This window comes from Zeus faber, assembly GCF_960531495.2.
Source record: "Zeus faber genome assembly, chromosome: 22".
NCBI lineage: Eukaryota > Metazoa > Chordata > Actinopteri > Zeiformes > Zeidae > Zeus > Zeus faber.
This window is the reverse complement of record NC_137209.1, coordinates 13872865-13899266: the sequence shown is the minus strand read 5'-3', so window position 1 is coordinate 13899266 and position 26402 is coordinate 13872865. Positions and strand designations below refer to the sequence as shown.

The 26402-nt window shown below is 50.6% G+C and overlaps 1 protein-coding gene across 1 annotated transcript in view; it reads right to left on the bottom strand.

Moving 5' to 3' along the window:
- The window catches only part of nrxn2b (neurexin 2b), a 677945-nt gene that overhangs the window by 89389 nt on the left and 562154 nt on the right, over positions 1–26402 (bottom strand). The window contains exon 17 of the mRNA XM_080022852.1: positions 9940–10121. Coding sequence (XP_079878978.1) covers positions 9940–10121 — 182 coding nt within the window. The remainder of the gene's footprint in view (positions 1–9939; positions 10122–26402) is intronic.

Below are 26402 nucleotides of genomic sequence, written 5' to 3'. Positions count from 1 at the left end.
TGGTTTTGTGCAGCCGTACGTGCGCGCACATAAGTGTGTACCGAGGTCAACTGTATCAGTCAACTGTACCATGTTGTTTGGCATGATGTTATGGGGCAGTTTATCTGTGGTCTAAATCAAACTGTTTGGGTACGATATTATGTGCGAGAGTGTTTATGGGTGTCCCTGTGTGTGTGTGTGTGTGTGTGTGTGTGTGTGTGTGTGTGTGTGTGTGTATGTGTGTGTGTGTGTGTGTGTGTGTGTTTTCCTGCAGTGCTCTTCCAGGGCCAGCCAGCCATCGACTGCATTAACACAGCCAGGCCACCCTCCACTCCCTTCCTTCATTTCCTCCCTCCACGTGTCGTCCTGCTCCCCAGCCTCTGTCCAGCAGCATGTAACTCCACCTCCCATCCACCTCTCCCTCCCTCCCATCCACCTCCCCCCTGCTCATACAGCCCCCTATCCAACCCTGCCGTCTTCATTCTGCAAGTTGCATTGGAGAATATATAGAGTAGGGAGAGAGAGACAGAGAGGCAGAAGGAGAGAGAGAGAGGGAGAGAGAGACAGAGAGAGAGAGAGAGAGAGAGAGAGAGAGAGTGCTCTATACTCGGTCTCACAACACTAAGCACATTGTGTATGATGGGCCAGTGATTGAATTGTATATCAGTCTGCCAGCATATACTTACGGCCATAAGCCACTCTCGCTGGCCCTCACTCTGCTTCCATTTCCCGTCGCCGGCTCTCTCTCCAGCTCTTCCCCTTTCTGCTATTGCCCTGAGCCCCCTGTCTTCAGAATCCAATCCATAGAGGTCTTAATGACTGATTTGCCGAGGCAATAATCTGAGCGGTTTACAGAATCCCATTTTGCACCTTATCGGCCAGATAATGGCGCATGAAAGATTCAGTAGGGCACACACACGCACACGCATACGCACACACACACGCACACACGTACATACATACATACATACATATGCATGCACAGCGGGGCCTAAGGGAGGTGTTACGAGAGGCCCCCAGGGCCAATGACGCCCGCGCTATCAGTCCTGTTTGACAAAAGAATTTCATCTCTGACGGAGGGAAGGAAGGAGTGAGCCGAGACCTCAGTGAGCCGTATCAATGGCGGAGTGATGGATTATGGGTGAGAGTACTCTCAGGCCCCCGAGAGGAAGAGGGATCTTTTCTCATTTGAGCTCGCCTGTATCATCTGTACCGTCTTTCTTTCTCCCTACTTTCTTTCTTTCTCCAAACAGCAATAATCAATTAGCTCCAATTGCAGTGAATGGGCGTAGTACCATTATGCTCATACATGCAGGTACAATGGAAGGAAATCCAACATATTCAGTTGTGTGTTAAGAGCTTGTTTTGGAATTACAGCTTCCAAATCATGCGAAAATGTTCGATGTTCAACAATAACTGCCTCTTTTCAGGTTAATTCTCTCTCTCCCTCTCTGGGGGCCCTTGCACCGTGACCCTTTTCAAATCATCATTGTCTTGTCGACGGGGGGTGCGGGCGGGTGCAGCCTCTGAGAAATTAACACGGGTCATGGTTAAGGAATTGGCGCTGGCGCATCTCCCCCGGAGCGAAGCGAGTACTTCCCGAGTGCTTGGACGTGCAACACACATTTCTATACCCTCTGGATCTCCCCCGTATTTGCTGCGCAGTTGCTCTCATTGCAACCCTCCCCAGCCCCACACCCCGATCCCTAACCCAGGCCCCCACAATTTTTTTTTTTCCCCTCACACAGGTATGTTGCACTTGACTGCATCTGAGATAGAGAAAATCACACCTTTCCCTCTGCCTTCTCCCAGAACATTAACTGCCAGACTGAGATAACAGAGGGGAAAATAATAAATCTGCAGAAAAAAATAAAAATAAAAAAATGCAGCGTTTGGGGCACTAGGTCAGCAAGGTTTGGGGTCAAAATGGAGAAGCCTCACAAAGCTTTTCTTTGAGATAACAGAAGACCGTATGGGGTGAAAGTCCCTTCCTGTACAAGCCCATTTAATTTGTAGTCTACTTTTAATCACGATAACAATCGGTAAAGGAGCTATAAGGGGCAACACGCCAAAGGCGCCGGGCAATCCTTTGCGAAAAAGGCCAAGAAGATGGCTGTAGGATGGGGACGGAGCAGTGATTAGAATGGATTAAGACACAGAAGGAGTCCAAACGGCGTCATATAAAATAAAGTTGGCTGCAAGTCTGCGTTGAGACTTCAAAGAGAACCGTCACCCCAAGACAAACGAGCAAACAGAGGCATTGGCTATGTGGCAGCAGGGAGTGTTGGGTGCGCAATAGAAGCCTGTATACGTATGTGTGTGTGTGTGTGTGTGTGTGTGTGTGTGTGTGTGTGTGTGTGTGTGTGTGTGTGTGTGTGTTTGTGTGTGAGGGGAGGGGTGACAGGGTTAATTGCCCGAGACAGAAGTTATAATGGGATCGTTCAGAATAGTGCAGACAACTTTGCATTGTAAGCCAATAAAATATGTGCATTAATCACCGGGGATTTGAAACCGCCGCAGCAGCAGCAGCGGTGTTGGTAAGCGTCGATGAGTCAGCATGCAAATGAGGCACAATTACCGAGCAACACTTGGCTGTTGTGTATTGGTTGAGAGCAGCGGCGTCGTTAGGGGTGGGTGTCTGGGGCTTCAGCCCCGGATGTTTTATGAATAGCGCCCGATCTAAAATAGCCCCGCCGGGCCGGCTCTTCCTTTGGGCTGCCGCCAATCGCGCCTGATCGTTCCCTCTCTGACGCCATCGACTGTGCCCACGGCTCATTCAAGATTCATGGTTCAATCCCCATCGCGTGTCAGCGACGGGGCTCCCGCGATTGGCGTCCCAAAACAGTGGGTTTTTATTTGAGATGTAGGTTATTGGGTATGGAGAAAGTGTCCCCATTACTCACAGTGCTTGTTTTTGCTCCATAACCGCCCCCCACCCGTCGACAGTTCGCCTAGAGCAGCAAAATGGCAAGAGCCGGCTTGATCTAAGCCCCTGATGTCTTTGAATCTGAGCGACGCCCCTGGTAAAGTGAAAGAGCTTCCTTGGATGATATAGTTCACTCCAGGCTTGGAATGGTGGGGGGCCAGAGGGAACAGGGGTGTGGCATCTCTGCAGCAGTGACATTTTGGGTTGAGGACGTTGGATGTGAGAAATGACAAGGGCATCCTGCAGATGAATCCTGCTCTTTGTAACTTTTCCCTCCCACCTCCTTGTGTTGTTTAAAAGGGGGGGAAAAAAAAAAAATCACTATTCTATTCCCCGACGTCTTCTCTTCCTTCCGCTTCCCTTTCACTCCGCCCCTCCTCGATTTCTCTGTTGCTTGGCAGTGCACGGGGACCGAGGGGCCCAACTATGGATTTTTGTTTTCACAGGAGCTTCAACCTTGATTCAAACAACGCCACGGGCAGAGTCCAACAAAGGCTTCTCGTTGAAGATTAAAGTGTTAGATCCTCAGCTAACTTGAAGCGCTGTGCATAACTTGTCCCGACAAATACAAGGAGTTACAAGGGTATGTGTTTGGCATTAGTATGCCACCCCAAAACTGAATACTGAACTTAATTGTTTTATCATTCTAATTTCCAATGACGATACAGAGTTGGCATCTAGGGGCGGTCGATGCGGTGCCTTGTGCCCCGAGTGAAAACCGATTAAGCTTGGGAACGCGGAACACAACTTTGTAGCCCGGATGAACAACTCCCAGGTCGGGCAAAGCTGCAGCGGTCCGCGGTAGAAGTGCCGAGAAGTCGCAGCCGTAGACACTATGCCTTTGCGTCTCTGCGAGTGTGAAGGACTCCGATTTCTCTGACACGATCCTGACGGGCAACCTCACAAGCAAACCACACGTCTGGTTTGATTTTGAATGAGCCTTTCCTCAATCATGTACCGCGCTCTGTGCCGACGGCCGATGGAAATTGAGTGTCGGAGCGCTGCGCCCTTCGTGGCGTTGACGATGAACAAGCTGCTGTATTTGATTTGGTTTTGGGTACATAACATTGTGGGAAAGAAAGTACTCTTGACGCGTGCAGGTTTCCCGGGAAACTGTGTCTATATATTCCCTCTGACCGACGATTGGTGCCCATAACTGCAATAGGACCAAAACATCATGAACACCCTGAGCCAGGACCCTAGTCAGTCTGCTGCTGTAGACTTACCATTTGGTGACAATCCATTGTGTTCTAGTATTTTCTTTGGTTTTCATTGCTTGTACTGGAAACTGATTTGTGCTAAGTTTATTGTTTTTCCCCGATATCAAGTTGCCCACCTGTGACAATAAAGTCAACTAACTAACTAACCAGCCAGCTAACTACCAACTAATAACAAACCAACTAACAAAGAAATACAATCCACAAAGTCTTGTATAGGTGTATACAGTAGGTGTACACAGATTTAGGATTAACCATCCCCGGTGCCAAGGAATGGAGAGGGAAAGAAGACAGAGAAGGAAAAAGAGCGGGATGGACAGGCGGGAGGTTGGAGATGGAGTCACGGGAGTGAATGGAAATCAAAAATGGCATGATCATGCCTTCCCCACTGATTATCCAGGGCACACCTGAAATCCCTGCAGACAGGTCCCACTTTCTCGGACACTAATAGCTTATTGATCCTGGACACCGGTCCATTTGCCTGCGCTGAGAGCTCACATTGGATACGGGGCTAAGCCCTGGCGCACCGAGCAAACCCGCTCGGCGCGTCAAAGCGATGCGTACTGTACTGCCTATCAGGCTTTCAGAAATCAGTCAGCTAACTGGCAGTGACAAAGAGGGTGTGGAATTTCTATTGTATGTTTTGAACTTTTCTAAGGCAAGGCTCCCCTGGCAGACTAAGCTCTAGCTGAAGAAGCCCCTGCCCGACAACCAAAAAAAACAAAAAAAACACACAAGTTTACACACATTATGCTGTTTACAATAAACTGCTACGTGTATAAACTGCATATAACATTTACTGCAAACCTTGCGCCAAAAAGTGAAGAAAAATATAACAATAACAATAAAAAAAATTAATAATAATTATAATAAACAATAAATACAACTACATGTAAAAAAATATATCAAATTAAAATAAAGCAAATAAATAAATAATGGATTGGAATAAAATATAAATCTTATCAAATAAAAATTATATATTTTACAAGTATTAAAAAGCATACAATTTAAATAATTCCCTCGAGGACTCATTTATGCATGCTGACATCTTCCTTTCCCTCAGTATGCTCTTGTTATCAAGGTTTCAAAAACTCCACAAAGACTCGACCAGCGCTCATTAAAGCACATGGCAGCAGGGGGCACTCGCTCGAGGATATTGACCATGTGGAGGCAGTGCAGGAAAAAGCAGAGCGGAGGAGGAGGAGGAGGAGGAGGGGGAGGATGAGGAAAGAATGGACCTGGACCTGCACCCTACCAACCAACCAACAAGACACCGCTCAGCTGGAGGAGAGGAAGAGGAAGGGCAGGTGGAATCTGCCACATTGCCAGCGCTCTCCCTTCCACCGGCGGACGGACAGGGGAAATTAATTATCGGCGCGCGAGGGGGGGGGGGGGGGGGAATATCGATACGACTGTCAGGCTCCCACTTTCCGGCTGAGGGGAGAGGGAGAGAGAGAGAGAGACCCTGCCAAACCCCGCCGGGGCCCTATGTCGTTACCGAGCGGCCCCGCACTCCCCTCCACTTGGCAGATGCATTCGTCCAGGTGACGCCCCCCACTCATCCCCGCACACGCAATATCCAGTGTTTCGCGTTTGCGAGTCTCGTGACAAGATGAAAGTGACCGATTTGTTTAATGACACTCGTTTAAGGGTGTGTGTGTGTGTGTGTGTGTGTAAGTGTGTGTGCGTGTTTGTGCGGAGGGTCAAGAATGGAATCAGGAAATTATCAAAAAAACATGTCGGAGAACTCCCTTCGCACTATGACTGGGGGTGGTCCATGTAAAAGCCGATGGTTTTTAGATGGTGTATATGCACAAGACCGAATGCGTGCGTGCCATCGTGCCTGACTCCACAACTAGGCCCCCCACTGCGGAAGCTCAGACAAGCTGCGAGCAGGGGAAAACGCGGCGTCTTTCGTACGGGATTTCTTTGCGACCGCGGCCCGAGTGCACCTGGGGAGAGAAGACGGAGGTCGGCGGGAGAGGGAAAAACACGGCAACAGGCCGAGGGCTTCACCCGCTTCCTCCTTACCCCTGCTCTTTTTTTTGCACCGGTGGAGAAGAGGGCGAGGAGATGTGGCATCCCATTTTGGAGGGCGTGGCGTCGGGTACTGATATACAGTCAATATTCCTCGGGGTTATCGAAGCTGTCTCGTTAAGTTTAGTCAAGCTCATGAGATCCCTGTGAAGCTGCCACTGGTTTTTACACCCCCCGCGCTTTTAATCTGTGAATCATCCTCTCGCTGATGAGGAACGTGCCGGTGAGTAACCGCGCTTCGTTGCTCCGTTTGTGACGACTTCATCCGGAAAAAAAAAAACCAGACGCTTAAAAATGCAGGCGAAGCGATCCCATTACGGATCAAAGCCGTTTCCTTCGTTCCCGCGTGAGCTTATTGCTCTGTAGAAAAAGAAAAATAAGATCTCTGTTGGAACTCCAAAGTATTTTAATTAGGGATTTGTCAAACATTGAGAAAGGGGTCGCAACGTTGTGTAAAAAAAAATAAAAATAAAATACCCCCAAAAAAAAAAAAATGTGAATAATGTTACGAATGTGAATGAACCGTTAGTGAGAGGAAAATGGTCTTGAACGGTCTTTAATTTCCATATGCAGAGCGTTCCTCCCTCTCGTTCAGGCAAAAAGACTAGTTCATCTTGACGGATTGCGGCGGCGTGCATCGGGGGGAAACGTTTCGCGTTTGAGTCTCGCCGAATTTAGAGGCGAACGAACGAGCCCACGCGGCTAAAGCCATATCGCAAGGTCTCGCAAAGGACATCCCGGGCGCTCCGCCGGCCGGAGGCGGCGGGCGCTGCCTATCTGTCCGCTCCCATATGTCTGATACGTGTCCGGCGACACCGCACCTCATAGCTCGGGGCCCCCGATGATGAGAATGCCATGGGAAAAGGGACCGAGACGACATCCTTCCCTCTCAGAGTTTCATTCTTACCTCCAGGGCGGGCGGCTGATAACCGGCTGACGGACCGGCAACCTCAAACTTCTCATTTTTCCTCCCCTCAGCTGATGAGCTCTCAAAAAGCCGTCCGACTCGGGCGGGGTTAACAATTTGAGGTTTTTCGGAAGAGGGTGTACGAGACTAGCGAGGAGCTTAGCCTCCTGCTGCGGGCCGTGGCTACGGCGCATTTGCCTCGTCCCCTGTGTCCCCCGCCCCCTACGTCTGTGTCCCTCACTCCCCGCAAATCACAGCCCGACCTCCACCAACGCAGGACGGAATGTCACGGAGGGACAGACGAGAGTTACGAAAAAAAACCCCAAAAAAACGAAAAGGACCAGGATGGAGGGAGGGCGGGGGAAGAGGAGACAAGGGAGAGCCGGGAGACGGGTGGTGCACGAGAGATAAGGTGAACGCCCCGTCACATCTCGTCGGCGCCGCTATTATTGGCGGCGCCCGCCAGCGTCGCCGTTTGTAGATAGACGGAAGGAGAGAGCGCTACCCATCAGCGGCATGTCATATCCTGTAATGAGAGGAAGCAATCCCCCCCGCCCCCCCGCCAGTCTGAGGCCCCGACTTGACCTGTCGGAAAACATGCAATACAAATATGGAATGACATAAGGTTCTTGTTGATCTCTAATGCATTCAACATAAATAGAGAAACCCATTTTTGGGGTCCGTTTTCAAAGGTTTTGCGCGCCAGGCCTCCAGCTGCCCTTCCCATGGAGCAGGACTTTCACTCCTTGGCCGATTTCTTTTTTATCCGTACCTTCGACACCATTAGTTTGATTTTCCATGACACGAGCCCCCACCGGGCTTCACCTGGAACGCTTAATGAAATGTTAATTCAAAAAATAACCACTGCCTCCCTTAACAAAAAAAAAAAAAAAAAAAAAAAGCTAATGAAGGTGGTGGGGGGCGGCGTGGGGAGGGAGGGAGGGAAGGCAGGTTTCACACCTGAGGACTGTTGTCATTGTGTGAGCGCGGTGGGGGGGTTATTTTGCGGTCTGATTGGGTCCATGAGGCCCCAATCAGACGGGATGATACAGGGCTGCGGCCCCTGGGTTTCCTGGGTCTAATTTGCCTGCACCGCTCACTCAAGGGGCGACGGGCATAATTAACGGGGCCCCAGCACCCCACTGTGGGCTGAGCAGAGTCATTTCAGGGAACGACTCGGGAGGAACGGCAGCAAATGAAATGTAATTGCAATGGGGAGCCGAGGAGCAGGGCTGGCGTGTCTGAGGCACTGATGTGAACTGGAGAGGCGAGAGAGAGAGAGGGGGGGGGGGGGGGAGAGAGAGACCAAAGAAAGGAATAAAAAAAAAGCGAGCGATGAGGGAAAGACGGCGAAATTCGATGGCGAATGCGCGCGCTCCAAAGCGGAGAGAGTGTGGGAATTGCTGATGAGGGATCACGAGTGACGTTGAAGCGTGTGTCTTAAATTGGATTTAGAACAGATCAGACCACAGTTGTGTGTACTTTGGGCAACCCTGACTCACCTCACTAACTACCTAATTCCAGGGCTCCAAGCCAACCAAGTGGGTAACTATACGTAGCGCATCACATAAAGTTCTGTTTTCTCTGCTGTGCCAAAAAGAAAAAAAAAGTTGACCTTACAAGTTCTGCTCTTAGATGCGGTAGTCCGCCCCCTTAAGCTCATCACCGCCCTGGCCCCTCTGCATTATTGATTTGGGCACTTTTGTTTACAACTTGAATCTTTCATCACTACCATTACGGTTCGAGGGTTATCGTTAGAGCTTTGAAATCGGGCCTCCGCCGCTTAAAAGCGCACGGCTCGGGGGAAGTGCCATCTTGGTCAGCGTTACCTTCCCTCCTGTGAACCCTCCCTCAGTTGCCCCTCCAGTTTCTGAGAGCGTCAGATGAGGACCGACCCGTGGGTCAACTGTGTTCCTGTCGCTTCCAGGCACCGGCAGCCCAAACAAATTGGGGTCACAGGGAGATGGGAGTGGTGTGATTGAGCCCACACATAAGTTCTCGTTCTCGTATAGACACACACACATGCACACATGCGCACATGCACACGCACACGCACACACACACACACACACACACACACACACAGTGATGTGTCTGAGTCAATGGACGCGAGTCCATTCATCTGTGAGGAGTGGCAAAAAAAGCTGGGCTGGCTGAAGTGGAGATAGTGTAGGGCTTTTTTATTCCTGTATTTGATCGCTGAGGGCTTTTAAAGATGTCCGGAAAAAACGTACAGGGCAAGGCCATGTCTCATATAGGAGCAATCTGGGCTGGTGTGTGTGTGACTATTGGAATGATGAGTGGATCAGAGCTGCCAGGTTTGGCCTCAGTTGGTAATCAAGACAAAGGCGGCCATTAAAATGAATACGCACTCTGAATGTAATAGCAGGCGGTGGGGGCAGAGGGGTCAACGAGACAGTTAGAGCTCTGCATTAATGCATTTTTTAAATGCCCCATGTCCCATAATTGCCATTTAAAGTTGTCATTAGGGCTGGATTTAAAATGGCCCTTTAGCCTAACATATGAAAGTAATAACGATAGAAATGGGCCTAATAACCAGTCCGACAGAGGCCGGAAAAGGTAAAGATTCTGCCATCACTCATCGTTTACCTGTGGACCTCACGTGGATCGATTCCAGCGCCATTTACACCTGACCGCACCCAAAGAACGCTCGCCACATTATGTCCCCGACAAGCTAAGCATCCATTCGACCGTTCATTCCCTTCTGACACCGTGTGGAGGATGGCCGTTTAGCCCCGAGTGTTCCCTGGCAACCGTCCAACTACTCCTCATTCAACTATCCCTCTTGTTCCCCCTCCACCCCTACTCCACCCCCGCCACCTCCCCCAGACGCCCAGAGGCGGTTTTCTTACTATGTGCAGCTCCAGGTAGTCTCCCAGTCCCTTGGCGCTCTCCACCCTGACCAGAACCGCCTCCTTCAGCTGCGTGCTGAAGCCCACCGCCAGCCGGTCTGCCCGCGTGCTCGGCCGGTCGTTGGGCGGCCAGGTGTACGTGATGAGGGCTCCGCCTCGCCCGAAGATGTAGGTCGTCCCAGCTGTTGGGGGGGAGAGATAAGGGTGGAATTGAAATCGGAATTGAACAAGCGAAAATGAACGAGCGACGAGCATCGACATGACGTAAGCCGGCAATGACTGAGTGTTGGCGCGCCGCCACGGTACACTTGAGGGGGAAAAGGCACTGCCGCACGGGAACACCAATATGAGTCACAATGGAAGTTGAACGTTCTGCTGCTGCGGCTTCGATGACAAGGCATGGAAATTTAGCTTATAGATTCAAGATTCGAGATGTTTATTTGTCACAAACACATACAAGCATACATATATGAGGTCAAATAGCATATAGCTTGAAATAAGAAAAAAGCGCCCTCCAAAAGCTGGGATGGAAGCAGTTGATAGTGGATGCATATGGAACCAACGTGTGTGGAAGGAGCCGGGGTGTTTGTATGGGAGTTGTATCCAGTGACCTGATGAAGCACCGACAAGATCTCCTCCAGCTCGAGTGGGAATACACCGCCGTGAAGTATTGTAGTCTACGCTGCAGAAAAGCCAAATTCAACTCGCAGTCCAACTTGAGGTCACAAAGTTAAGTTAAGCCAGAGCACAAGCCTTAAGTTGTCACAACGGCGCTTCGCTTCTGCCAAACCCACGGCAAACTTCAGCTGCCCCTGCTGCGTCGCATGAAAACTAGGGCAAGCTGACAAAATCTGCGTCGGCGCGTCGCCGGCATCCGCTGAACGCCGAGGACATTTCTACAATCCAAAATCCGTTGGAATTTCCGTCTTTTTTGCTGTGAGGCTGGGCTTTGGACTCGGTAGGTGGGTCCAGTGAGCCTGGTGAATCGGAAGCGATGGCTCGTGATTAGCATCGCGCAACGGGAGCACACAGCAAAACCGCTCTCAACCCCCGTAGGCTGTCTGTCTCTGCGGCTTCTGTCTGCCCTCGATAAAAAAAAAAAAAAAAAAAAAAGAATAATAATAATTGCATCAGCAAAGCGCGCTCAGCTGGGTGCACGCGCGCACACACACACACACACACACGCGCGCGCACACACACTCGGAAATGCACGCGTACGAACAGACGCACGTGGCGTGCGCCGCGCCTCTTTCTCCCTCTCTTTCCCCTCGTTCGCTTCCTCTCTCCCGGCGGAGCGGGGCCCCTCGCATGGCTCTTGTGCTTTTCTCCGAGCCGCATTTACTATTTTAGCGCCGACTAATTATCGCCGCGCGACGAGCCAAGCTTTGAAGAGGTCAGGCGTCCAAACAGCAGGAAAAAAAACAAAAAGAACCCCAAAACAAAACAGAAACTCATGAGGGGGGTTGGGGTGGAGGAACAGGAACGATTTGCGAGAAGATCGGGCAAGGCTCCCACGAGAGGAGGGGGGGGGCGCTCACAGCCGTCGAGGACACTCCACCTGCTTTTCACACCCTCTAAAAAAGGCAGGCGCTGGCACTGACACTCCCATGTAAACCTTGTGCATAATTGGCCACTGCACAATACACGGAAGCGCAAGGAGCTCTCATCGCCCCGTTGGAAAACACACTGATTTGAGCTTCCATCAAAAACAAAATAATAAATAAATCTAAAATCATTCCGCCGCCGTCCTTCCACAGATGTCCAATATGCCGCACCCGGGGGCCGGCGTTCGCCTGAGCCCCAGCTGGGGTTTCTGCTTTGAAAGCTTGAGTTTCTGTAAAAAAAAAAAAAAAAAAAAAGGCTGTCCCTTCCAAAAAGCGTGCGTTGCAGGCAGGGGCCTTTCCAAAAAAGTTTTTTTTTCCCCCCACGTAATCGGGGGAAGAGGAGGACGAGGATCTCCAGCAGATCCGGAGAGGATGGGAATATCGACGCAACAGCTTTGACGAGAGCGAGCGGGGCCAAGGCGGGGGTGGGGGCGGGAGTGGGCTATACAGATTTCAGAGAGAGAGGGAACGCTTCTCACGTGCTATTTCTCACGCACCGGCGTGGGTGTGAGGTGTGCGAGCGGAAAAACACCGACGAAAATAACGGAAGAGTGCGAGGGCTGCGTTCCATGTCACGGGGAAGGGCGGCGACGCGCCTGGAACTGCATCTGGTCCAACGGCCACACGGCGCTCGCGAAAAACCTCAGACGGCACGGAAGTCAGTGGGGGAAAAAAGGTGCATTGCCTTTTTCGAGGGTCTGACCGCTCCAAATCTCAGCTTGCTTCTTCTCATGGGTATCTTTGGAAATTATGGGATCAAGTGGATTTTGAGGCTAAAATGATGCGAGAGAGTGAAAGGGGTGGGAGCCTGGGAGATACCTTATTCCATCCTCCAAGCCAGTAATATGTAGCTTTTCCGCATTAAAAGTAACTAGACCTATGTTATATATATCGTTGAGTCGTGTACTTACAGCATCCCAAATGTTTCCAACAGTTTTAACATTAACCCTAACCCAGAGGAATCCATAATTTTTAATATAGGTAACGATCCGCTTCATTAGGTCGCCTGTCAGTGGCGTTATATCCCCTTTATCCCCTCTACTTGATTGAGAGGCCCCTAGCGGCAGAAATGACACATCGCGCGTTCAAATCCTGATTAGCGCCGCGCCGGGGGCCGCCGGCAAACAAAACAGCCGGTGTAGTATAGATTTCTGACCTTCACTCTAATCAAGAAATCTGCTCCCCCCCCCCCCCCCCGCTGTCAGCGGAACAACAGTAATGATGGGAATGCTCCGCCGCACTCATGTGATTTTCATGCATCCAGCACCCTTAAAAAGACAGGGCTAAATATTTATTATTTTAGGCCAATTAGCTCTGGCTGCACTCCTGTGTCAGTAAATCAATTTCACCTGGAACGCCGGAGGAGGAGAGAGTGCAGGGAGATGAATCAAAACATTGCTGGAGGTCGCCTGATTATTATTTCCATTCGTCGGGGCAGGACGGTAATTAGATTTTCGGGGGGGAGGGGGGCGACCACAAACACACGCGCACACACACACACACACACACACACACACACACACACACACACACACACACGCAGGCGCGAAAAAGGCAAAAATTATCTTCCTTTGTCTGCGGATCTGGGGAGAAATATAATCGAAAAAGACTGGTGAATCAGGAGCGGTAATGAAAAGCATATTGATTTAGACTTTTCCATCTCTCTTTCTCCCTCCTTGTTTTTCTTGTCTGTTTGTCTCTGTGCCGGGCGAGTTCATCATTTTGATGATTTTGGGGCTCTCTCTCTCTCTCTCTCGCTCTCTCTCTCTCTCCCTCCCCCTCCTTCCGAGCGGCCATTTGGTTTCGGCCTGCGGATTGGGAGAGGGCGCCGGTCGACCGCCCTATCGTCCCCCTGGTAACGGGGGGCTTAGCTCCGGAGATGGCCACTCGCAGACGGCGTGCCGGCGTGACCAGGAGATCCACTGTTTAGTGAACAGCCGTCTCCGCGCGAACAGGATCGTTTACTGCAAGAGAATAACGTACATAGAGTATAAAGAATGCGAACGTGCATACTTCGATTTGCCAGATTTATTTCGAAGGATTAGGATTTTGCTTGGAATACGGAGATCCAGGGGACGACGGATGTTGAAATGTACAGGATGAACCAAGCACTCACTGGAGTTTTACCCGAACCCGGCTGGCATGGGCTGCGGCTTTACCTCTACGAACTAACAGAAATTTGGCTAAAACGTTTTTTTTTTTTTTGTTTTTTGTTTTTTTTCTGGTTCCGCCTCCGCTTTTATCGACTGATCTCACCCTCGTAATATATGCAGAGGATCTACAAATTCACACGTCGCACGTGCATTATTTTCCATGTCTTGGCTGTTATGCCTTTTATGTCTTTTATGTCTCGCACTGTTGTGTCAACTTCTGCCGCTTGTAGCGCCAAATTTCTCACCCTGGGGGATTAATAAAGTGCTGATTTGCTCACACATCATTTTACATGATTACATTTTTTTTTCTCCCGTTTCTTTTTTTTTCTTTTACAAGATCGCAACTGGATTTATTCATCTCCGGAGGGAAATTGCGCAACAGCCGCAACTTCCTTCCGGGAAGTTAAATGAAGAACCTTTCCCGCCTAGCTATCTATCCATCTAACGATCCACCTATCAGCTCCATCCAAGCCCTCCCGGTGATTTCTTATCAATAAAGCGAAGGTTCATTCAGGGCCCCGCCGTCATGATAAAGTTAAACCCCCTGACATGGGCTCTCTCTCTCTCTCTCTCTCTCTCTCTCTCTCTCTAAGAAGAAGAAAAAGAGGGAGGCGAAAAAAGAAGGAGGCTGGATTCTTCTTCAACCTTTCAGGGTTGTGGCGTCAGCCCAGACGCGGTGTTTGAAGTGGGTTGAGGCGAGGAGACGGCGCTATCGATCCTTTTTTTTTTTTTTTTTTTTTTCCTTTCTTTCTTTCTTTCTCAAACAAGTAGCCCAGACCCCCGGCCCCCACCCCTCCCTCCACGTGTCAGCCACGCTCGCACAGGAGACCTCGCCGATCTTTGAAGTGGTGCACACAAGAAAGTCTAGGGAGGAGGCGCAAACATGTCCCCCGAATGACGGCTTTTTTTTTTTTTTTTTTTTTTGGTTTCGCCACGAATGAGTCTTGCCACGAATTTCGTTCGTTTTCCAAGGAGGCAATCTGGCCCTGTTGGCCACGCTCGCGCCGCGGGTTTTTCGGGGGAAATCTCAAAAGTTACCCACCGCTCCGACGGCCTTGCCTGTCTGTGTCGGCCTAGGTAGGAAGCTATAGCGCGAGCATTCCAAAAGATCGGGGGCGTCCAGCACGGAAATAGCCTCTGATGGGCCTCGGATGACATCCCTGCCTGCCCCTTCCGACAGACTGCTTCGGCGAGCGGAAACTTTTTTTTTCTCCACGACACAAAACCGCGTATTTAGCGGCGGTTTCACTTTTCAACACCGCGTTTCTGCGTCCCGCTCGGAAATTTGAAGAAAGGCTTGCCCTCTCACACTCGAGTTGACTCGACTCGAGGCGAGTTTCACCGAGGCCGGCGTCGGGCGTAACTTCGCAGGACGGCAACGGCCGAGGGTTTCGGTTCTGTCGGCCGTCGCGGCTTGAGGGGAAGCCTCGACGACTTCTCCCTTTTCCGCTGACGCGACATTAACGTCCCGTTTCATTGGCGCTATCTCCAACCGCGGTAGGCCCCGAGCATTCGGTACATCCAAGCCAATTAAAATAAGGATTTATTTTTTACGCGTTTTTATCTGGCTCAGGTCGGGCGTTTCTCGACAATGAGGAAGTCGCCGCCGCCGTCGTCGTCGTCGTCGCCGGGGACTACGAGTTCTCTTGAGGGCGAGTGGAAGATAAGGTAATGAGAGGGCGCCGCTCCTCCTCCACCGGCGGTGTGGGCTCTCGACTTGACGGTGCTGCTTCAGCAGCGTGAGCGGCTGCTCTTCGGGCGAAAGGTCAACAGGTCAACCGCACCAACCATTCGGTTCTCCATCAAGAAGACGCCTGGTAATCCTAGATGTACAGTATACATCTGCACCCTTTCCGATCCATCGGATTACAACGGAAGATGGCTTCTGTACTTCTACACTAACGTTGTGCATTGTCGATGGGTTCAATTGCAGGGCAGATATTATTTCTCCTGTTTGGAAATCAGTCAGCCTCAGGCTCCGTCTTTTGTAGAGGAGGAAGAACAAGGGAATGACGCAGAGGGGTGGGAGGGGGGAGGTCAGGCTCGGAGACAGTTTTACACCGCCCGATAAGAAGAGATGCCTTTTCGGCAAAAGGGCGGACGTATATATAGTCAGGGAGTATCCGGCCTGAATATATCATGTGGAAAAATGCCCCCCATCGATTAGCCAAAATGGCCTCCCCTGTCTGATTACACTTTCGATAGCCCGTCTGGGTGAGACAACCGACAACCTACAGAACCTCCACTGTACGCTGGGGGGACGGGGAACAGCAGATTGTTATCAGGGTTGCTGGCGGTTCACTCACGGCGAGGGCGCAGACTGATACAAACGGGCGAGCGAGCAGGCACACACACACACACACACACACACACGCGGGCACAGCGCATTCCCCAATTAAAGTAGCGATACGCATACTGTACATTACCCCTCCACCTCCGAACTCATACATAATACACGGAGCTACATATGCACGTGCGCAAGCACGTGCACACACCCCTTTTCTTTTCCCCGCTCCGGCTCTGCTAATAAGCTGCCAGTCAAGCTGCGGGGGCAGACAGAGACGAGTAAATATTTCAGCTTGCGAGCCCCCGCCCTGGGACTCGCATTTTCCTTTTTTAATTTTATTTCTTCCTCCAAACGTTCGCTGCTTTTAGTCGGCGCACGGCACCGCACTTGACGGGCCTGCGCACCGCCCCCGCCTCGGAAAAGTGGTTGAAAATTCCGCGTTCACAAAACTTTGCGCGGGTGATTATGGCGACGGCTGATGGATCGAGAGAGGGAGGATGGGAGGGAGAGAGGGAGAGAGACGCGTCCTTATCCGCCCTTACAGATGAATTAAACCAGAGCGGCCCCAAAAAAAAGGTTTTGCTCTCGTTAAACTGAGAAGGTTGGAATAAGGAAACCGAGGAAGGGTTCTTCGGAGCCTGACGGGGAGTATGGGAATTCCCCGCGCCGAATTCCCCCCTGCGGGCGAGTTTGGGGACGGGGGCTCTGTCCCCCCGCTCCGGGCGCGTCCGGGGACAGAGGGCTCTGTCCCCGCTTATCCAGAGTGTGCTTACTCCCAAAGGGAAAGAAGAAGCTCGTCACGTCCAAAGAAGAGACGCTGTTTAACAGATCCCATACTGACGAGGAAGGTTGTCTTGCAACACCTACACATGCCCTCGTTTGTCACACTGTATAAAAGAAGGTTTAAAGATCCTCTTTCCAGAGGGACTTCTCATGGAGGAGTCCTCTCCCCATGTACATGTGTGAGGAACTAATTTGAATATATAATAATTCATAAATTAACTCATTGAATGAATCAACAATTTTGTGTGAAGCTTTTTAGCGAGCCGATTGACTTTCAGAATATATTTCTAATCAATAACCTTTCCATTTTTTATTTATTTATTTTTTTAATCCGTGTGCTACGTCACAGGGAGAAATGCTGCTGAGGCCACGTGATTTCCTGTCAACCTGCAGCGGTGCCTCTCGTCCGCATCGAGGCACTCTCGGTTAAACCCGAATGCAGGTCATTATGGGGGAGGTTGTCCATTTTACAGCTAATGTTTACAGCGGCTGGCCCCATCGCATCTTCCTTATTGCGCGTAATGATACAAATGATAATAATAAAACGCCAACAAACTAATGCTGAATGAAGCTGACTTTGGCTAATCCATCTCCCCTGTAGTGACCCTTAGCCACCATGTCCCAATGCCGCATCCATCATTCCCAAATAAGTGGTCAGAAATGAAAAATACATGTAAACAACCACACACACACACACCCAGATATACACACATTAAATTAAGGGCCTTCGTCATCCAGTTAGGTATATTACCGCTCGCTCTGCCCTCTTGAATAGAATTAGACTCTGCTGAATGTTCCTTCCCCCATCCTGTTACGGCCGTAATGGCCCTCCCGAAAAAGGGCCGTTTATCGGAAGCAAAGCCAAAACTGCCGACCAAATGGACCCGCGGGCCAGCGCTGCTCCTCCGCACCAAAAAAAAACAAAAAACGCTGGCGACCACCTCAGCAGATTAACGCTCAGTCGTGAAATAGGAACCCTGCGGTGCACTCGATCCAGGGAGGGAGGGAGGGAGGGCGGCGGCGGCGGGGGTGTTGTAGGGGTGGGGTGCTCTAAGTGGTCTCGTAATGAAATGAGACCGGTTTCAATAGAGTGCTTGGACGACCTGCTATTGCCCCCTGAAAAAAACAGAACAACATCTTCCTCGAACAAGGAAGCAAATGGTGTTGGATCTCATGGGGGGGGGGGGGGGGGGGGCTGCAAGTGAAATTGGCAATGTCGTCATAAATCAATATTGCGTCCGGGTCTTGCACGGCGATCACTCGACCCCACGGCACCGTTCAGTGTCCGGATTGACCGATCGTGAGATTTGCGGGAATGAGATGAAAATGACATGAATGTTTGACATTTGGTTCGTATTTGAGTAGACGTGAAAACGTCAGTCGACCGGAAAGTGGAAAATGCCAAAACTGTATATGCAGAGCACTTAACACTTGATGTGTTTTGATCACATGTTAGCTCACATGTTCTCGGTAGTGCAGATGTTGACTAAAATGACTACATAGACCATACACAGAGCAGACATATTAACCATTATATTATTTATATATATTTATATATATATATATTATTATTATTTATTTATTATTTGTTATTTTTGCTTTCGTTAAAAAACAAATTGACCTCACTTGGACTCTAATAGTGGCTTTCGAATCTTAATGTTGCATTTAAACTGTTTTCCGTTGGAAGCTGGGGTCCGATTTGAAAAAAAGCCACTCCCCGAAGGAGGGCCTGACTTTTATACCCAGGATTTTCTGTGGGTTTTTTTTTTTTTGGGGGGGGGGGCGGTCGTTTTTTCATTCAGACCCCTCGGGGCATCGCACATCAAAGAAATGGATTAAGGGGGGGGGAGATGAAAGAAGCGATGCGCGTGCGTGCGCCCGTACAGTAAGACACGTGGGGAGCGCGATGAGCTTGTAGTCACGGGTCGGTCCACACGGGACCTCCAGGTTTCCTGCCTCCGCTTTGATTGTCGTCTGAGCAAACATGAAAGCCGGGGCGGCCTTTTTCTCCCCTTTCCCGGCGCAGGCGTCGCGGTCGAGGCGGGGCGCTACCGGGGAAAAAAAATCGCCCGGTGCGGTTCCCGGCGAAGGTTACCTTTAGGAGGGGAAGGCCACCGGAGGGGCCAGGTCTGCGCCTTTGATTACCGCCACTGGAGGTTCAAAGTCGGCTGTAAACCTCCCTCTAATCTCCGGGGAGAAAGGGGGTGAAACGGGGTTGCCGGTGTTGCCTTTTTTCCTGCGTATTGAAATTGAATTGAACGGCCAAACGCGCTTAGGGCTGGCGGGGAGATGTGTGTGTGTGTGTGTGTGGGGGGGGGGGGGGGTGCATTTCGACACCCCTCCAACCATCCGGGTGCCAGGCATCTGAAATGCCATCCCAGCCCCCGGTCCTCTGCGCTGCCGAAGCGCCCGAAGCGCAAAGAAGAGTCGGGTGATGTGATTTTTAAAGAGCAAAATTAATTAATTAATCGGTTGCTTCTCCAGCCCTCAGGAGGGGAGAGAGAGAGAGAGAGAGGGAGGGAGAGAGGGAGAGAGAGGCCTGTCAGAGGATATACTTCACATGCGAGGAGGAGGAGGAGGAGGAGGAGGAAGTGGACAGATTCTAAATAAGTGGCTGGTCGGTAGTTTCGACAGAGAACAAATCCAAGCCGAAAACCAATAACGTGATGAGACAAAAGCCAAAAACGAGGCGGAGGAAGTGGAGAAGGGTGTGTGTGTGTTGGGAGGGGGGGCGGAGATTCGCAGCGCCGTGCCCGGAACCACAACATTTAGCTGGGAGGGCTCCCATTTTACTTCCCTTTATCTCCCTCCCTCTCTCTCCCTCTCTCTCATTGTGCTCTACTTCGATATCTGTCGTTGTTTCACTCGTTCCTCTCCCCCTTTGGTTGTGTTATACGCTTCTGTTATAAGCTTCCCTCCTCCCCTCTGTCTGCGTGACGTTTTATCCTACCATCCTCTCTCTCGCCCCCCCCCCCCTCCCTCCCTCTCTCTCTCTCTCTCTCTCTCCCCTCCCTCTCTCTCTCTCTCTCTCTCTCCCCTCCCTCTCCCTCCTGTCTCTGCAGATTGGCAGTCAAACAGAGCAGGCTGTGGGCCGTTGCGTAACCATCCATTTCTTGGACGAGAGGCAGGCTTCAGTTCCGCGGCGCGGCGGCGGCGGCAGGCGGAAAATAAATCTCCAGTAAACCGGAAAGGAGTGAGAGAGGGGAAAGAAATCAAAAAGAGGCGCACATGCTCGGGCATGAAAAAAAAACAAAAAAAACCCCAAAACAAATAAAAACAAATGACACAATAGGCGAAGGAAGCGCAAAACAAACACCGGGCCGAGCTGGTGAAGGCCGTCGTCGGCACCGGCTCGTCTGGGCTCAATATGGCGGGCTTCTTCGTCGGCCGCCCTCCCCAAGGGCGGCATCAAGGGCGGCCTGACGCTATCTGCACGTGCGGCGGGGGCGGGGAGCGATCGGAATCAATCGGGGGCCCACCCGACGGGCGTACAAAGCCGGGGCGTCAAGAGATGACTTCCTCCCGGCCCCCCCGGAAAGGGCATCGCCGGGGTCACATCCATCCTTTCTGACTTCAGACTCGTGTCGCAGGGGTGGAGGCGGGGAGTAGGGGGTGAGATTTGGGCGGCGGGGGGATGGAGGGTCCTATCGGATGCCTCAGCCAGATAGACACAGCTGAGGAGGAGGCGATCCGCGTTGGGAGGGTGGCAACCAGCGGGAATTGATGATCTAGTACAGCGAGGTACACCCTACGAGATAATGAAGCCAATTTTGGGCTTTTTTTTTTTCATTACTATTTTCCTGTGGTGTGAGTCATGTTACAAGTGTTTTTGTTTTTTTGGGGGGGGGGGGGGGAGCACAGCGATCGCAAATTTCAAATACTAAACATGTTCAAAACGTACATTTGATCGCGCAAGATTTATGAGATCTGTTTTGGCCAAAATGGTTGCTCCTCCACAGGAACAAAACTGCAAAATTCGTCACGACTGTGTATGTTGCTATGCGTGGTGTTTCTTACATTTTCAATCGGTTAGGATTAGAAAACTGTGTTGTTGTTTGGGGCCAGGCGTAAGCTAAAGCACCGCTGTCGCCGTGCTTTCAGACTAATTTCATATTTGGTTTCCCGCTTTGCGACTGCGCTCCGGCAAACTCTTCACGCCAGGCGCCAGCGCCCCGGCAAACGGGTTCTATTTGTGTACACCTGGAGGGCAGGACGTGACGAAACTGCCTCGACGTGCCGCGGCGGCGTGAAGCAAATCGCGTCGCCCCCTAAAGTCAACTTCACATATGGTAAGTCCATCAGCGCGCCCCCCCCACGCCCCAACCCCAACGCCGTTGACTTAATCAGAGTGCGCTGGAGGCGGGGGCCGCGCTTCAAACCGCACGTAATTTCCCCTGCTCGTCGCCCGCGGGGGGCGGGATTTGAAGCCCGACAATGCCCATGGCCGCGGAGCCCTTCAATGTCTGTTCATCGGAGGCAAAACACCAGTGGGTGTTCGGCCGCGGGCCATTTCAGAGTCGATCGGGGATGTTAGGAGGAAGGAGCACGGCGTTGGCGGAATGGGCTTGAGCTTTTCAGCAGTCACTGTTGGCCGGGGAAATACCGCGTTTGTGTTCCTTATCAAAGACAAACTAAATCTCTTGATCATCACACGCGCCCTTATTCCCCCGTTTCGCCATATGAAACGGCACTCTGAAGGTCGTGCGTTCGGCCGGCGAGTAATGGGCAAAAAACTCGTCTCGCGGTGTCCGTCCGACCGTGCGGTGGCTCCGGCGGGCGGCGCAAAGAACGGAAATGCAGCGGCATTCTGACCGGAGTGGGTCGGGAGGGAGAGCGCGGCCCTTCTAATGAGGGGCCTTAGACGAGCCAATGGAGCTGTGCAGCGTGGACAGCGGGGATGTGAGGAGACAGATCCCCGCGCCCCTGCTCCTGCATCGCCGCCCCGTGAGGAAAACATTGCGTCAGCGGCTTGTAAACAGGCGGATATTTTCCGGCGTGAATTAGCGCTCAGGAAATGTCCGTAGAAAAAAAAAAAAAAAAAAAAGCCTCAGATGAGAGAGGCCGGGGCCGCTTTGATGAACCGCCGTGTTTTCGTCTGGTTTCAAGCGGGATCTTTTGAACCCGGCTATCAAAATCGCGGCTCTGCTTAAAAGTTGTTCCGCTTTTTTTTTTTCCTTCATCTTGGCTCTCCGTTTCAAAGGCATTATAACGCAATTTAGCTGTCTGAGTACAAGCTACATCCGATACACCCATCATCCGCATGGCTAACTAATTGAAGGTACGGCAAGCAAATGTGCAATGGAGATAGAGAAGCCTGTAGTTAAGGCCTTGACAATGAAACACCATACAATGATCACATTAGATTTGATTATATACGATTAGATGAACTTTATTCATCCCCACGGGGGGAAATTATCTTCCTGCAGCAGCCAGAACGGAATGGCGTTATGAAGGCACAGCATATCAAACAGCAAGAAGCTGCATTCTTCAACAACACATCTTTACGGATTACAATGACGACACTTGATTCTCGTTTTAACAGATGCAAAAACATTTAACATACGAATTGAGAACATCTGAAAGCAAAATAACTGAGGATCAAGGACAACGCCACCTCCACGGCTACAGAACTGTCACAAGCATATGCAGAATAAAACTTAACTTATTTACCAAAATTAAAATGCAGCGTTATGATTATAACTTTATCATTGGAAAAGTTACCGCACTGCTGCAGCTTCTCAAGGCGCTTAAATGCAGTACAACAGGGAAACGATTAAGTCTTAGCGTCTCAGCGTTTAGAATTTACGGAATGGATTTGGCAGAAACGGAATATGATATTCATAAGCATGTTTTAATTTGTGTAGAATCCCATGAAAATAACCGTTGTGTTTCCGTAATGTTAGAATGAGCCGTTTTTTGATCTGCACAGGGAGCGGGTACGCTTCAAGGAGGCCGCCGTGCTGCCACAGTAGCCCGTAGAAAGGACGTACCAAACACGGGCTCTAGAGAGGGACTTGCACGTGTTTGGCGAGGTTCGCGGCCACCGTCTCTTCCACGGAGTAAACCTCCTTCTCCTTTCTGAAAATGGGAAACTGACTATATGCTGTACATAGGCAGTCTTGTCGTTCTGCAAAAATGGTTGCAAACCAAGGTTTTTCGCATGTTTTTCTTTTTTTGACTCGTTTGCACTCCCAGCACTCACGCCTCCTCGGCGGTGTAGTATATGCTTCGGATATACTGTGACAATTGAAGAAAGTGGAATAAAATGTGACATTACTGGTGTTCAAAACACGTACAAACACATTCAGACACGTGTGACTCTATTCACGTTCTTCAAAAGAAGATCCCGTTTTATTGTTTTTTTTTTTATCCTTTAATGACTGACTACAGCCATCGTCAACCCCTACTCTCTGCACTGCAGCACAGATGGTTTGACTACTTGAATAAATCGGAGTTTCAGTTTGGACTTCCCCTCAGACCAAACTGCCCCGCTCAGCAAGAACGCAGGAAAAGACATTAAAGGATCACTTTTGAACCGAGGCGATTCCGGTCAGAGCACACCCTCCTTTCTGCGCACACACACACACACACACACACACACACACACACACACCTCACGCAACACAGAAACGTCCCCCCTCCCACCGTCTTCCCCTCCTTTCTCCTCTTCCCTCTCTGTCGGCGTGTCTTTCTCATCAGCAGCAGCTTACAAAAAAAAGAAAACAGGTTTTTCCACGGATGCCACTAAGCGTTAGCTCTCCTCGTGAGGCGGCGTGCATGGGATGGACCTCAGCGGCTCCCTCCCCCTCGTCCGCCTGTCTCTCCCTCCCCCCTCCCTCTGGATCACTCGCTGAGGCCCTCTGCCTTCCAAACACGGACGCTGCACTCAGGAGCCGCCCGGCGCTCAGGGAAGGAAGTAACAATGGGGGACGCGTGAGCTCGGTGCGAAGGCTCCTCGGCGCGCAGGGCCTCGCACGATCTTTGCCGGGCGCGGGTGTGCAAACCCGCCGGTCGCAGCTGACAATATGTTTTCGCGGGGCGGAAGGACGAGAGAGGGTGTCAAAGACAGGGAGCGCGAGAGGAAATAAGAAAGGGAGGGAGGGAGGCGGTGTTAGCCATGACGAAGGTATGTTTATCGAGGCTGCGGAGGGAGGGTTGAGATGACATTTTGCTCTCCATTTACTGCTCTTGTGCCCGACAGCTGTTGCCACCAGAAGGCAATTATGGGAAGGGAGAAAGCCAGAGCCAGATAAACCAAAAGATATATATATATATATATACACGCTGAATATACACACACCCTCACTCACAAGATTATTATTATTTTTAGATAAGACAGGAATCCTATGGCAGGAGATTTGTCACGTGTTTGAATGTGTGATGTACTGTATGTATAAGTGCAAATCACTGCAAACAGACAGACAGACAGACAGACAGACAGACAGGGAGAGAACAGAAGAAAGGAGTAAGGAATGCCAGCGTCAAGCGTCGCTTGAGACGGACTTACAGATTTCGACGGATTCAGCTGTTCTACAAATGCTTGATCTGTATTATGATATGCGAGTGTTTACGTGTGTGTGGTCCGAAAATCCCAATATCAAGGGAATGTGATAAGAAACCGAGAAGAAGCCGGGTCAAATCCGCTTCCGGAAGAGGCCTGCCAGACACGTCGGGTGACCCCACCAGACCCACCATCTCCACCATCTCCACTTTTGTTCACTTCTCGCCATGGAGTTGGGGGGGGGGGGGAACCCGCCCCCCACCACCGTTGTTTGGCAGCCGTGGCTTTCCATCGCTTCAGTTGAAGTGCTTGGTTTTGGTATCCTCTCCTAATGTGCCTGTTATCATCTCGCTCTGCCACTCTCATCTGCCAAGTGCTTAGCCCCTTATGCTGGGATCAGATTACACAAATTCACCCAGATTTTGACGTGATTTTGTTGTCGCCGACAAATATCCGGCTTCGGGCCCGGATACGAACGCCGGGAGCGACAATTGGGCGTCTTTACCCCCACGTAGCGCAACATAACCGAAGAACAGCGAATTTGACGTCTGGGACGCCCCACGACACCCCGGCAACAGTCTAGCATATTCAAATTTGTTGTATCTTCCTGCCTGGTTTGACAAGTCCTATGACGTGTTCCTTGACGTCGACCAATAGGAAGACAGAGTGCTCTCTGGCGCACATATGTAAACATGGCGAAGAGAAAGAGGGATGCCGCTGTTGCTGCTATCAGGCGGAACAAAGGAACCGAGGAAAGGTTCGTTGAGCAGTGGCAACAGTACCCCTGCCTTTTTGACGTTTCCTCGAGGGACTTCCACGACGGAGCCACAAAGATGCCGATCAAGACTTATCATTGACCAAATTTATTGATCCCAGATAAATGTCAAGGAATGGACAAAATTCTCGGTGGGTTCTTTATATCGACAAATTCAATTGATATTGATATTGTTGACAATGGAGTAATAAAGTTAGAGTTGAGTGTGGTAGAGTGGAGGTAGAGAAGAGGTAGAGGAGAGTAGAGGAAGGTACAGCCGAGGTAGACGGGGTAGAGTTGAAGTAGAGTGGAGGGAGGTAAATTAGAGATGAGGTGAAGTAGATTCGAGGGAGAGTGGAGTAGAAGTAGAGGAGAGTAGAGGGAGGTACAGTCAAGGTAGAGTAGAGGAAGTGTAGAGTGGAAATAGAGTAGAGGTAGAGTAGAGTGGAGTGGAGGCAGAGAAGTTGGGTGTAGAGGTAAAGTTGAGCTAGAGAAGAGGTAGAGTAGATGGAGGTACAGTAGAGTGGAGGTAGAGATGAGTAGAGTATAGAGGTAGAGGAGAGTAGAGGGAGGTACAGTGGAGGTAGAGTAGAGGTAGGGTAGAGGTAGAGTAGTGGGGTGTAGAGGTAAAGTTGAGGTATAGCAGATGTTGAGTAAATTAGAGGTACAGGAAGGAAGAGTAGAGGTAGAGTAAAGGGAGGTACAGTAGAGTAGAGGTAGAGATGGGTAGAGTATAGAGGTAGAGGAGAGAAGAGGGAGGTATAGTCAAGGTAGAGTAGAGGTAGGGTAGAGTAGAGTAGAGGTAGAGTAGACCGAGGGGAAGAGTAGCGGTAGAGTAGAGGGAGGTAGAGTAGAGGGAGGCAAAGTAAGGAGATGTCGAGGAGAGTAGAGGGAAGTAAATTCGAGGGAGAGTGGAGTACAGTTAGGGTAGAGTAGAGGTAGAGTAGTGGGGTGAAGAGGTAAAGTTGAGGTAGAGGTAGAGTAAATTAGTGGTAGAGGAAGGAAGAGTAGAGGTAGAGGATATTGGAGGAAGGTACAGTCAAGTTAGAGTAGAGGTAGGGTAGAGTGGAGGCTGAGTAGAGGGAGGTAGAGTAGGGAGATGCTGAGGAGAGTGGAAGGAAGAACATTCGAGGGAGAGTGGAGTGGAGGTAGGGTAGAGCAGAGGTAGAGTAGCGCGGTGTAGATGTAAAGTTGAGGTAGAATAGAGCTAGAGTAAATTAGAGGTAGAGAAAGGAAGAGTAGCGGTAGAGTAGAGGGAGGTACAGTGGAGGTAGAGTAGGGGTAGGGTAGAGGTAGAGCAGACGGAGGCAGAGTAGCGGTAGAGTAGAGGGAGGTAGAGTAAACACCCATGGCCCTCTCTTCTGGAGGATCCACAGATTTC